We start from the raw sequence: 12,763 nt of genomic DNA on the forward strand, positions 1-12,763 counted from the left end.
CTTGCACGACTTTTGCAATATAATATTGTTGTAATATACTTTGCATGGTACTTATGACACATCAGAGAAAAATTAAGCAACAAAACAGTCGTTTTATTGCCGTTCTAAACAATGTAAACAAACCCACCAGCACAGAATCAGGACCCACCAGCACCCGTCAGGACCAAATCACCAGCACAGTACATTCTCTCGCAGGACAACCATACCCACCGTGTATATTGTGTAGGTTAAAATGTTATCTTTTCCCATATTGTTTGCGTTTTGATTGGTGTGTATATGCAACAGTGCAATACCTAAGTGTCAAAAGAGAGTTTTTCCCGACCTATTCACATATTTTTAAGGTTCCTATATACAAGGTGATAGGACGTTCGGTTCCGTTGGAATAGGTTACCTTTTCACGCTATGCCTTAAAACTTTTCCTGATGCACAGGTAACCTATTCCAACGGAACGTCCTATCACCTTGTATATAGGAACTTGAGAGGATTCCCGAGATTATCATTTATGCAATGATTGCTCACAAAATGCCAGGGGAGGCCAACCCCGGATTCCATCCCCTTCGACCCGCCACAGAATACAGATATAATTGATAATTGTTATTTAAAAGTCATATACTATAGCCACTATAGTACTAGAACCGAACACCTGTTTTCGGATATATATATATACATACACCACATCTTCCTATGTCTATATAGCTGATTTACCGTAAATAACTGCGAGAAAATGAATAATACACAAGTTGATAATTGTCTCTTCTCTGCTAATTTTAATGTGCATGCAATATTCACTCTGATTTACTTGTGAGACCACCGACACTAATAATAATTACCTACAAAATAATAGGTGCTCCTTTACTGGGAAGAACATTTCGGATCCGATCGATTTGTTGGTTCCATTCCCCCATTCTACACTTCTCCTTAGAAAAAATGCCTTGCAATGCGTCATAATTATCTGGACTACTAACTTACTTCCATATAACTTCGAAAACAGACTATAATCTATTTCACTGGATGAGATTGGGCTCACGGATTTTTTAATGGATTGGTAATTTTTATTTATAGCACAAGTTTACAAAGCAAGATTAATCACATTTTTCACCCGGCCTACAAATCAAATGGTTGCCTCCTTACTGACTTACACCTACACAAGCTAAAAAAAACCATATTCATGGGGGGGGGGGTTCAGATGGGGGATGCTTGCCTCAGTCATGTTTCTGTGATTCCCTATATAATCAACAAAATTTTTCACACAAAAAGGGGGGCAGGGATTTCTCCTTAATAAGAAATCTCTATTTTCAGCATAAGCTCATATAAATTTGCCTTTTGAAGAACTGAAATAAATATGAGACGGCTAATGATTTTTCAGATGCTTTACATTAAAATACATCCATGTGACATTCACAATTATATATAGATCCAAATTTAAATAGCTATTTTTTTCAATATTTAAATAATGTAGGATCAAATCTTGATACATGTATGTAGTTGAAATTGTTAGCTTTAAACATGTTAAACATTAAAAAATGAACACCCAAAGTTTAAACCACGTTTAAACATAAGAATGACCATGTAGTCTTTATTAATGTATGCTATTGCTATGAAACTAGGTCATTGTAGGTAAACTGTCATCTATTCCCTTAAATCTTTGTTCCCAGTCACCCCAAGTTTGATTTAAATTAGTCAAGTATATCTACTCTATTAGGTCTCTAGTTTGGATAGTTAATAACTTGCAAATTACAAATGAATTAAAATCATACTCCTCCCAAATTTATTTCTTTAAATATTATGGATGAAATACATGTAGCAAGTAAGGGATGAAATTAAATTGGATGAAATGTGGCATTTTTTTTTTGATAAAGTAGTATGTCGTCTGATGTTGTCAAACTTAATTATAGACCCTTAAGGGGCGGATCCAGTCATTTTAAAAAGGGGTGGGGGTGGGATTCTAACCCAGGACAAAAGGGGAAGGGGGGGGGGGGGGGGGTCCAATTACATGTCCCTATTCAAATGCATTGATTATCCAAAAAAAGGGGGGTTCCAATCCCTTGAACCCCCCTCTGGATCTGTGCCTGCCCTTTAAAAATGAAATTATCCTTATTTTGAGTAAAAGCTTATAGATTTTTCTATAATGCTTCTCAGGGGCGGATCCAGCCATTTTAAAAGGGGGGTCCCAACCAAGATCAAAGAGGGGTTCCAACTATATCTCCCATTCAAATGCATTGCTCGGTAAAAGAAAAGGATTCCAACCCTCAAATCTATGGTCAGGTTGTTGTCTCTTTGACACATTCCCTTTTTCCATTCTCAATTTTATCATGTAGTCGTCGTTGTCCCAGGACATTTAGTTTTCGCTTAATAACTTTAGTACAAGTAATAGAAATCTATGAAATTCAAACACAAGGTTTGTGACCAGAGTTTTGTTCAGAGTTTAGGAATTACATGAATTAGGGGCCAATAGGGGCCAATATTAAACTTTGTTTGATTTTATAGAAAATTGAATTATTGGAGTTCTTTGATATGCCAAATCTAACTGTGTATTTAGATTCCTAGTTTTTTGGTCCTGTTTAAATTGGTCTACCTTAAGGTCCAAAGGGTCCAAAATTAAACTTATTTTGATTTTAACAATATTTAAATCCTTGGTGTTCAGATTAATATGCTGAATCTGAATATTTACTTAGATTTTTTTATTATAGGCCCAAATTCAAGTTGATCCAAATCGGGGTCCAAAATTTTACTTTGTTTGATTTCAACAAAAATTGATTATATGGGGCTCTTTGATATTCTGAATCTAACCATTCATTAAGATTTTTGATATTTTGACCCATTATCAAATTGGTCCACATTGAGTTCTAAAAGGTCCAAAATTTAACTTTATTTGATTTCACCAAAAAATGAATTATTGGGGTTCTTTGATCATGTTGATATGCTGCATCTAACCATGTATTGAGATTTTGAATATTGGACCATTTTAGAGGTTAATTGTCAATTTAAAATTTTTAAGTACTTGGACCGCATTCATTCTGTGTCAGAAACCTATGCTGCATCAACTATTGAATCACAATCCAAATTTAAAATTCAGAGTTGTATTGAGCATGAATGTTGTGTCCATACTTGCCCCAACTGTTCTGGGTTCAACCTGTACGTTTGTATCAAGCTGAGCCATGCATAGCATTTTTATCTGATTTATATATTAATTTGAAATTTTGACAAGTGAGACACATACAGATTATACTGTTAACAATATTTCAGAGTTTAACGTAGTCAAGCGAAACAAATTTTAGAAGAATAGTTGAATCATGTCTTTGTTGTCAAATGAAAAATTAGTACGAACACAAAGAAAAAGTATGGGAATGTTTGTTTTTTAAACTATTGACCAGGGTGAAAGTCTTTGAAAGTCATGACTGGCAAAAAGTTTGTGAAATGAAATAGCACAAATATTCCATTCTTTTTAAATATAACTGAATATAAAGAAAAACACAAACTGATGTTTTATAATAGTTTTTACCCTTTTTATGTTTTATAGGACAAGAAATATAGAAAAATGATGAAAAATATAAACAGTTACAATAGAAATGAGCGCAAAACAAGATAAACAGAATACAACAAGGCCTAAATGGTAAGACCACTTCTATATACTGTAAATTCAGATTTTTCAGGGAAGGGACAACTTATTGTGATTACAAAAAAAATCTGCATAAAGATCTATATAGTTACATGATATATATATATATATATATGTTTCTGTTATCAAAATATGATTTCTTATTTTTGCGATACTTACCCAGTCACATTATTCGCATTACTAAAAAGTTTCGATAATTTCTGAATTACAGTAATAAAAGAAATTGCCTTTGAATGATGACTCATATAAAAATAAGAAAATGTGGTATGGTAAATGAGTGACTTATCCACCAGAGTTCAATGAAGCGGATGCAAGAAATTAAAGGCCAATCATGGGCCTGCCTTCAATAATGAGAAAACACTTCCTTTATAGGTCATCCATTAAAGATCTCAACATATAAAGATTTAAACAATCCAATTTAGTTCAACATGTTCAAAGTCAATAACAATTAATAAAAAAAAATCATGCCTAATATAAAATATTGTTTGTTTCTCCAATCCTGACCGACCCTGCAAAAATGGCCCTACTCATAAAATTTTATTGTCAAAACTAAGCCAAATATTATTTTATTCATTTCTGATTTTCGGGCTTGCCGGATCATCCGATAATATTCAGGCTTTTGGGAAAAATAAAATTATTTACCTACCTACCTACCCACACCTGGCTTGTCAGAATAGGGATTAGGGAAACAAACAATATATTAATTTAGGCCTCATGTCTGTGAGCACTCAACCTGACCATAATATAGGACAGTGGTTCAAATATTAACACAACATATGAACATTCTATAACAACTATTGCAAGTGGCTCAACTTTAAATATCACTGCAAGGCACTAAACAACGAATATTAAATCTTGGACACAAAGCACTGAAATAAGAGAACTCATAAGCATGACAAGTAAGAATATCAAATGAAAGTTTCTCAAAATGTTCATTAAAACATGATAAAATAAGCTTATTTATATTGCTGTTTTTTTCTCCATTTATAACATTTTATTTTTTATTTTGTGTATTTATAGGTCAGATATCTTGGTTTTTATGATCATCAACAGGTCCTGCAGGTCTATACTGAAGAGGAAACTTAATTGTTAATACTTTTCTACATAATGTGCTAATTGGATTATTAATGTGAAATGAACTCAACTGTGTGTTTTTCTGGAAAAAGAAATAGAAAAAATCCTACAAAATTGCTATAAACAAAATGGAGTACTATCAAAGAACACAATTGTGTAAAATGTAACAACCTACATTCATATTAACTGATGGATTATGGAGAAATTAAGAAAAAAAATAGTATCTTTGTCATGTTTGTTGTCGAAATAAACACCTGCTTTATCAATTCATGTACATGGCTCCATCATATCAAATATACAAAGAAGATGTTTGAAGAACATACATTGCCAAAATTTATTCAACCAATTGAAGGAAGATGTCTTGTGGATTGAATTATTTATGCACTGAACTGTTATGTAGGGGGTCGAATACACAGCAGCTGAAACAGAAGACAAGTTAATTTGACATGAAAAGTGTTTATTTTATTTAATATGCAAATATGAGCACAATATTAATAACATCACAAATGGTATGATATTCATAGCATTTTGCTTATTATTGTATTGTCTTAAACATGCTAAACAGTCAGCCTTTTGTTTTTGTATGTTTAATACTCACCATGAAAATTTGTATTACAGTATTAAAGTTTTAATTATCTTTTGTATCAATAATTCAGTCTAGGAGAAAATATATTAATACTGTTTGTACTGTTATGAAATTTCCATAGAGGAAAAACATTTCCTTAAGGGAAATTTGATGTTCAGAAATTTCCCTAGAGGAAATTTGAAGATCAATGATTTCCTTAGAGGAAATTTGTTGTCTTGAATTTTCCTCCAAGGAAAAGTGTTTGTCAAAAATTTCCTCACAGGAAAAAGTATTTCCTCCAAGGAAAATTTGAAGCTACAAATTTCCTCACAGGAAAAAGTATTTCCTCCAAGGAAAATTTGAAGCTGCAAATTTCCTCAAAGGAAAAAGAATTTCCATTAAGGAAATAGAATTTCCTCAAAGGAAATAATTATGCAGCAAATTCCCTAAGGGAAATCTTTTTCCCTTGAGGAAAAAACAATTTCCCTTGAGGAAAAATCTTTTTCCTTCAGGGAAATTTGATTTCCCTTGAGGAAAAGTACTTTTCCTCTGAGGAAATTGTTGAAAAAAGGGGCATAACTTTTTCAACAGTGGTGCTAGATCCAAAAAATTTTAGGACAAATATCAGGGAACCAATACCAACCAAGTTATCAACTTTGTTTTGACTTAACTCCAAAAATTAAGGTGACAACTTTTGCACTCAGCGGAATTGCAAACTTGTCCCGGAGACTGTATTTGGCTAACGTTATTACGATAAAACCTGCCTAAAAATCAATTAAAAACATTAATCCGTAAATGCAGCCGTTTTTTTTTTAAATTTAATAATTTTGTTTTACAAATAATAAATCCTCTGATTTTAAAAACATTAAATGAAAACAGGAAAATGAGGAATTATGGGATGATGTAAATAAGATTACAAACCTATCACATACTGTGGAATGCCGATGTATAATATCCAACGAAGAGAGTATTCATGTTTGTAATTTGTATATTCGTAGAACTAACATTACTCATCAACATAATTTTTCATAAATAACATAATGTAAACTGAAAGAACCGATTTGGTGTGCCATTTTATAATTTGAAAAAAAAATCCTTTGTCCCATCCACTCACTATTGTTTTTCTTTCTCAAACACTCGTTTATATCATCAGAAAAACGTAGTTTAATTGTCATGAATAAACAAACATAAAAAACTTTGAAAATTGAAATATAAAGTTATATATATATATATATATCTATGATTTAGAAAATACCACATCGTTCTACTAATATTTTTCCTACATTTATAATTTTTGCCTAATATACATCAAAATGTGAAATTTATTTCCTCACTGTCAAAAAAAATAATTAATAAATGACTTACGACAATGAGGTATATCACATAATTCCCATCTAACTTGAGCATCAGTGGTGTAACACCAAGGTGCTTCCGAATCATGTAGGTCATTGCGACAATAATTATCGTATTCATCATACACGTGATAATCATGTGACCACGGTGAGTTAGAATCCCACCTCTGGCAAGTTCTTCCGTTAGTGGTAACACTAACAATGCCTCTGTAATCTGTACCCATTGGTGATGATAAACAATCAGTTTTGGGGGGAATTTCTGAAATTGTAATTAAATACCATATACTGCCTATCGATATTTTTACTTTTGGTATTGCACAAGTCATTTCTTTTTTTAAACTGTACATGGGTTTAAAATATTAAATCCCTGGGATGTGTTTTAGTTGATTTTAGTCTCTAATGCATGTTTATTTTAGTGTCCAATGCATGTTCATTTAATTGTTTTTGGTTTTTAACTAGCTTTCAGAAACTGCGAGTACTCTCAAACCATATTAATCGTGTTAATTTGATACAATTTTTAATGTTTATTTTTTTATTTTTTGATGCTTCCTTATTTAGCGTTATATCTCGTCTCTCTTTTTTTATATACCAGCTTTGATAAGTGTTTGGTATGACTAAATTTTCACTTCTGATCTCGTACTACGAACAACAAAATTATTCATTTTGTAAAAAACCTATCCGTATTCCATTACTTAATACCTGACTACAAAATTATTTTTATTTGTCCAATCAAATTGAAATAAGAATAATGTTACATTATGATAGACAAAAGAAATCCTTCAATCAATTCTTTTTATTCAAAAACAGATTTAAAAATATTTTTCAGCCTTCAATTCGAGGTTTTCCAAAGAGAATGTATAGCACAGTACACTATTAAACGAATTTGAGTCTGAAACGGTCATTTTGACTTGAACTTCATCCGAAAGCTGACAGTTAAACGATTTAAAACAAATACTTAACACACCGAAAATAGACGTAATTGAACGCATGATGATGATCTGATTAGTACTGAATTGAATGCATTGGAAACGTCTAAAAAATGAATTAAAGAAATAACAATGACTTTATAATTATTTATTTAATCTTTATGAGCTGTTACAGTGACGTGACTTTACTGTTAGTGTTTCTCTCCACCAATTGCAACTTATTCAAAATTCTGACCACATTGCAATTTGTTTTATAAAATCAAATTGTTCAACTGGTCAGAAATTTGAACTAACTGCTGTAGAAAACCACAACCAAGTCATGAAAGTGCAAGGTGATAAAATAAAACATACATATAATCCTATAAGACTTTAACTCCACTTTAATGATGGTGTGCCAAAATCAGTCTATCAGTTTGTATAGGTATATTATAGTCATTTCGATGCTAAAGGAAATGTTATTATTTTGAATTGCTATTAAAATGTCAAAACTAAGCTTTCATATAGATTTTCTTTCTAAAAGTATTTTGTATTCATAAGAATCAGACATTATTTGAATTAAAACATTTCATATTCAGTAAAATATGTATAAAATTGCAATATGTTTGTAGGAAGTTTCCATGGGCAGATAATATTTTTTTCTTTAAAAAAGTCTTTATTCGTATGGTGTTTACATATCACAATTTATACGTTATTCTCGTGCTTTGTCACACTATACGGACTTCATATACAGGAGTGTGCTCCTTACGCAGAAACTGCTCCAACAAAGTTATGAGGAGGACAGATTAAAATTGACACTCCGTAAATTTTATGGACACCATCACGAATTGGTGGATCCATGCGATGTATCTTTGACCAAACTAGCTAAGGACATTTTTACCACATGGTAGATTGTTGTTTGTCATTTTTTCGTCTAATCTTTGAATTACCAAACGTGATTTATTCCCGATTGTGACTGTTTTGCTGAGTGTGAATTCGCATTACTATAAGACGTGTTACGGTACTTGTCTATCCCAAATTCGTGTATTTAGTTTAAATGTTTAATGTTATATTTGTAATTCTCATCGGATTTTGTCAAATGTGTTGACTTCTTTTCTATTATATTTATGTGTTATGGTAAATAATATTAATCACCGCATTCATTTATTAGATTTCATTTTGTTCAACGTAATCAGTGCGATATTTTACGTTTGAAGTGAGATTCAAAACAAACCGGACATAGCTTTATAATATAGTTAATTGCTGCTTTAGTTTGCTTTTAATAAATATTGAAATGTGCATTGTTATTAAGTGCAATATCAGTATTTAGTTCAAATGTAATCTTGGGTCAGTCATAGTTCTATCTTATTCATTCAAATGACGTCATTTTTCATTTTTTGATGATCTGTTTTACAAATTCAAATGACGTCATAATTTTTTTGTCATTTTTTACAATTTCAAATATGACGTCACTTGGCGTTGAGGTTTAAACATATTCGGATGTGTCTACATATTGTGTTGAAAATGTCTGGTTATGTAATGTATTTCAGTTGTTTCCTGTAATTAGTTAATATTTCAGTTCTATCATGTACAGCTTTTGTTTATTAATTTTATAAATTTACTGTTTGCTAAAGTATAAATTATTCTAAATGATAAGGATGTTCTGGTAACTAACAGAAAACCCTAGCCGTTTTTGGCACAACCTTTTTGATCTTCTGGTCCTCGATGCTGTTCGACTTTGTGCTTGTTTCGGCTTTCAAACTTTTGTATCTGGGCATCACTAGTAGATCTTGTGTGGATAAAATGCACTTCTGGCGTATTAAAATTTTCAACTTGGTGCCTTTTGTTGGCTGTTGTTCGTGTGTTTCTTTGTCAATTGTATTCTCCAATTTATTTATATTGTAGTCCTGTGGTGTTGAGTTGTCATCTTAATGTTATATTTCACATGGCTATAAAAGGGGAGGTTTGGCATGCCACAAAACCAGGTTCAACCCGCCATTTTTTTTCTTTAAAAATGTCCTGTACCAAGTCAGGAATATGGCCATTGTTATATTATAGTTCGTTTCTGTATGTGTTACATTTTAACGTTGCGTCGTTTGTTTTCTCTTATTTTTGAGTGTAAATTCACATTGCGATAAGACGTGTCACGGTACTTGTCTATCCCAAATTCATGTATTTGGTTTTGATGTTATATTTGTTATTCTCGTGGGATTTTGTCTGTTGCTTGGTCTGTTTCTGTGTGTGTTACATTGTAGTGTTGTGTCGTTGTTCTCCTCTTATATTTAATGCGTTTCCCTCAGTTTTAGTTTGTTACCCCGATATTGTTTTTTGTCCATGGATTTATGAGTTTGAACAGCGGTATACTACTGTTGCCTTTATTTATTCAAAAGAATAATATATTAGGTTATCTCCCCATGGAAACTTATCAATAGCATATTGTTATTTCACACGTATTTTACTGAATATCAAATATTTTATTTAAAACGATATCTGATTTTTATGAATATAGAATACTTTTAGAACGAAAAACTATATGAAAGCTTAGTTTGAACATTTGTATAGCAATTAAAAAAATAACAATTCCTTCAGCATGGAAATGACTATAATATAACTATACAAACTGATAGACTGATTTTGTCACAACATCATTAAAGTGGAGTTAAAGTCTTATAGGATTGTAAGTATGTTTTATTTTATCACCCTGCACTTTCACATTTTGACCGAACAATTTGTTCAATATTCTGACCAGTTGAACAATTTGGTTTAATAAAACAAACTGCAATTTGGTCAAAATTTTGAATGAGTTGCAATTGGTGGAGAGCAACACTAACAGTCAAGTCACTTTTAGATAAAAAAAAAAAAAGACTGCCTGAGTCAAGCAGTAATTCGGTAGATGTATTTAATCTGATAAAAACAATACGATGATCAAATTTAGTAACAATGATGTATGTATGTTATCCATGTAAATTAGGCCCGGTAGAATCAATAAACGCTGAAAACTTTCATGAAATTAAAAGTTGGCAATAAACATAGGTTCATATATATATACGTTCTATTGCTGTTATGAATTGCAATTTGAGATGTTTCTCCTGATCTAAATTTACGAATACAAGAAAACAAAACTTGCTATTTTGATAAAGAAAGTCTGGACAGATACTTATCTCCGTCATCAGACATATATTAAGAATGGAAATTGGAAATGGGGAATCTGTCAAAGAGACAACAAGCTGACCAAATCTTACCGCAAGTTCCTGGTGAAAGCTTGACATCATCAATAGCAATGTCACTTTCATAGTCACTGCCACGGGTTGCCTCAATCCTTAGCTAGATAGAATAAATTATTTCATTAATTTATAAATAATCATGTAATTATTGCTATCATTATTACATATGTGAACGACATCATAGAAGTGTTAATATTACAAAACACTATAGGTTGAAAATAGCAATTGTTCAAAAGTTTTCCAGAGAGTACTTTTTCTTAAATTTTGGAAAAAATAACAAAGAAATGTTTATGTGTATATATAAAGTATTATAGTCTTAGGTGATGTGAGTTATGGAATGAAACTATTAGAAGAAAGGCTGTTCAAACATTTTTTTAAAACAGTAATAATTGTCTTTTTTATTTAAGCTCAATTTTCAGACATTTCTGAATGAGACTTAAAGACAATCATACTCTTAATAAGCTATATTACTGTCTATTATTTATAGAAACGCTATTTTATACATTTTTACCTTTAGATTATCTGTACTAGGTATATGAATGCTGGCTTTATGCCAACCGAATCCTTGGTTTCCAGTCTTCGTCCACAATATTGCCTCCGATGACTTTACAGTTAATGTTCCCATACCAGAACCAAACATGTTGAAATAAAACTCCAAGCAACGATCTTCAGCTGTGAAAATAAATTAATATTAAAATTGGATTTAAAAAAAAAAAAAAAAAAAAAAAAATTTGAACAGTTGATACGTTTAACTGCGACTTATTCGAACGCAACTTTCAAGATTATTACACATTGTAGATAGCTGTAGTAAAAGTATGAGGTTAAGCTTACTACAAAACCAGGTTCAATCTATCATTTTTTACATAAAAAAATGCCTGTACCAAGTCAGAATTATGACAATTGTTATTCATTTGTTTGATGTGTTTGAGCTTTTGACTTTGCCACTTAATTGTTTACTTTCCGTTTCAATTTTCCCCGGAATTCGATATTTTTGTTATTTTACTTTTTTTTAACTTTTGAAATCGAGTTCAATGGATTCAGGTTTTATTAAGATGTTAAAATTTCCAAACATTCACGTTAATATCAAAATTATTTGAAAAACTGGTCACCTTAATCACGTTAGTTACATTTGATATAAAAGCCATATGATTTAGATTTTACCTGAAAATGTAACATCTGATTCGAAAATAGCTTTGTCTCCTGGCTTCCTTGGGATTGAAGACTCGGCATACAAATATGAGTCACCACTAATTGCCTTGTCTGGACCAGTTAATTTAGTAACAGTCGGACCCTGTTGACGATACAAATATAGGATGCTAATTCATCTTTCTCGTGGCGGACGTCTGGCGTATTAATTTTTTAACCTGGTACCTTTTGTTGGCTATTATTCGTTTGTTTTTCTGTCCTATATTTTCTCCCATTTATTTGTATTGTAGTCCTGTCATGTAATGTTGTCATTTTAGTGTTATAAACAACAGTGCCATTAAAGCGGGAGGTTTGGCACGCCACAATACCAGGCTCAGCCTACCATTTCTTTTTCTTACAATGCCTTGTACCAAGTCAGGAAAATGGCCATTGCTATATTTTAGTTCGTTTCTGTGTGTGTAACATTTTAATGTTGTGTTTCTGTTGTGTCTTAGTTCTCTTATATTTGATACGTTTCCCTCAGTTTTAGTTTGTAGCCCGGATTTGTTTTTTCTCTATCGATTTATGAATTTCGAACAGCAGTATACTACTGTTGCCTTTATTTAAGGATTTATGAGTTTGAAGACTAACGCAGTTTTCAGATAAGTTGGTAAAATTTTCTCTCTTCTAATTCATTCAGTATTAATGATAATGAATGAGACGAGTGTCGTATGCTAAACAAGATATAGATCCTCTATCGGCCTACCAAATTCAACTTAAGGTAAAATGTTCTGGTCCCAATTTTAAATTTCTTTTTCATGCCTTTTCGTTTACCTCTTGTGTCAAAATGTTTTGATGTTGTGAAATTATTTGTCTTTAATCGAATCCATTAATAGGTCTCC

At 31.6% G+C, this 12,763-nt stretch overlaps 1 protein-coding gene and 1 long non-coding RNA gene across 3 annotated transcripts in view; one reads left to right on the forward strand and one right to left on the reverse strand.

The window, feature by feature from the left end:
• The window catches only part of LOC139521804 (uncharacterized), a 63,733-nt gene that overhangs the window by 18,287 nt on the left and 32,683 nt on the right, over nucleotides 1-12,763 (reverse strand). For both annotated transcript variants that reach the window (XR_011664069.1, XM_071315440.1), the window contains exons 17-20: nucleotides 11,898-12,027; nucleotides 11,248-11,408; nucleotides 10,755-10,836; nucleotides 6,624-6,869 (exon numbers count right to left, since the gene is read on the reverse strand). Coding sequence is in view for 1 of the 2 variants with exons in the window: in XM_071315440.1 (XP_071171541.1) it covers nucleotides 6,624-6,869; nucleotides 10,755-10,836; nucleotides 11,248-11,408; nucleotides 11,898-12,027 (619 nt within the window). In the remaining variant the exon portion in view is untranslated. The remainder of the gene's footprint in view (nucleotides 1-6,623; nucleotides 6,870-10,754; nucleotides 10,837-11,247; nucleotides 11,409-11,897; nucleotides 12,028-12,763) is intronic.
• On the forward strand, nucleotides 912-4,778 carry LOC139521807 (uncharacterized). The gene is made up of 3 exons (XR_011664071.1): nucleotides 912-1,045; nucleotides 3,521-3,613; nucleotides 4,640-4,778. It is a non-coding gene; the product is annotated as an uncharacterized lncRNA (long non-coding RNA).

The sequence above is a fragment of the Mytilus edulis genome, chromosome 4 (genome assembly GCF_963676685.1).
Source record: "Mytilus edulis chromosome 4, xbMytEdul2.2, whole genome shotgun sequence".
Taxonomy (NCBI): Eukaryota; Metazoa; Mollusca; class Bivalvia; order Mytilida; family Mytilidae; genus Mytilus; species Mytilus edulis.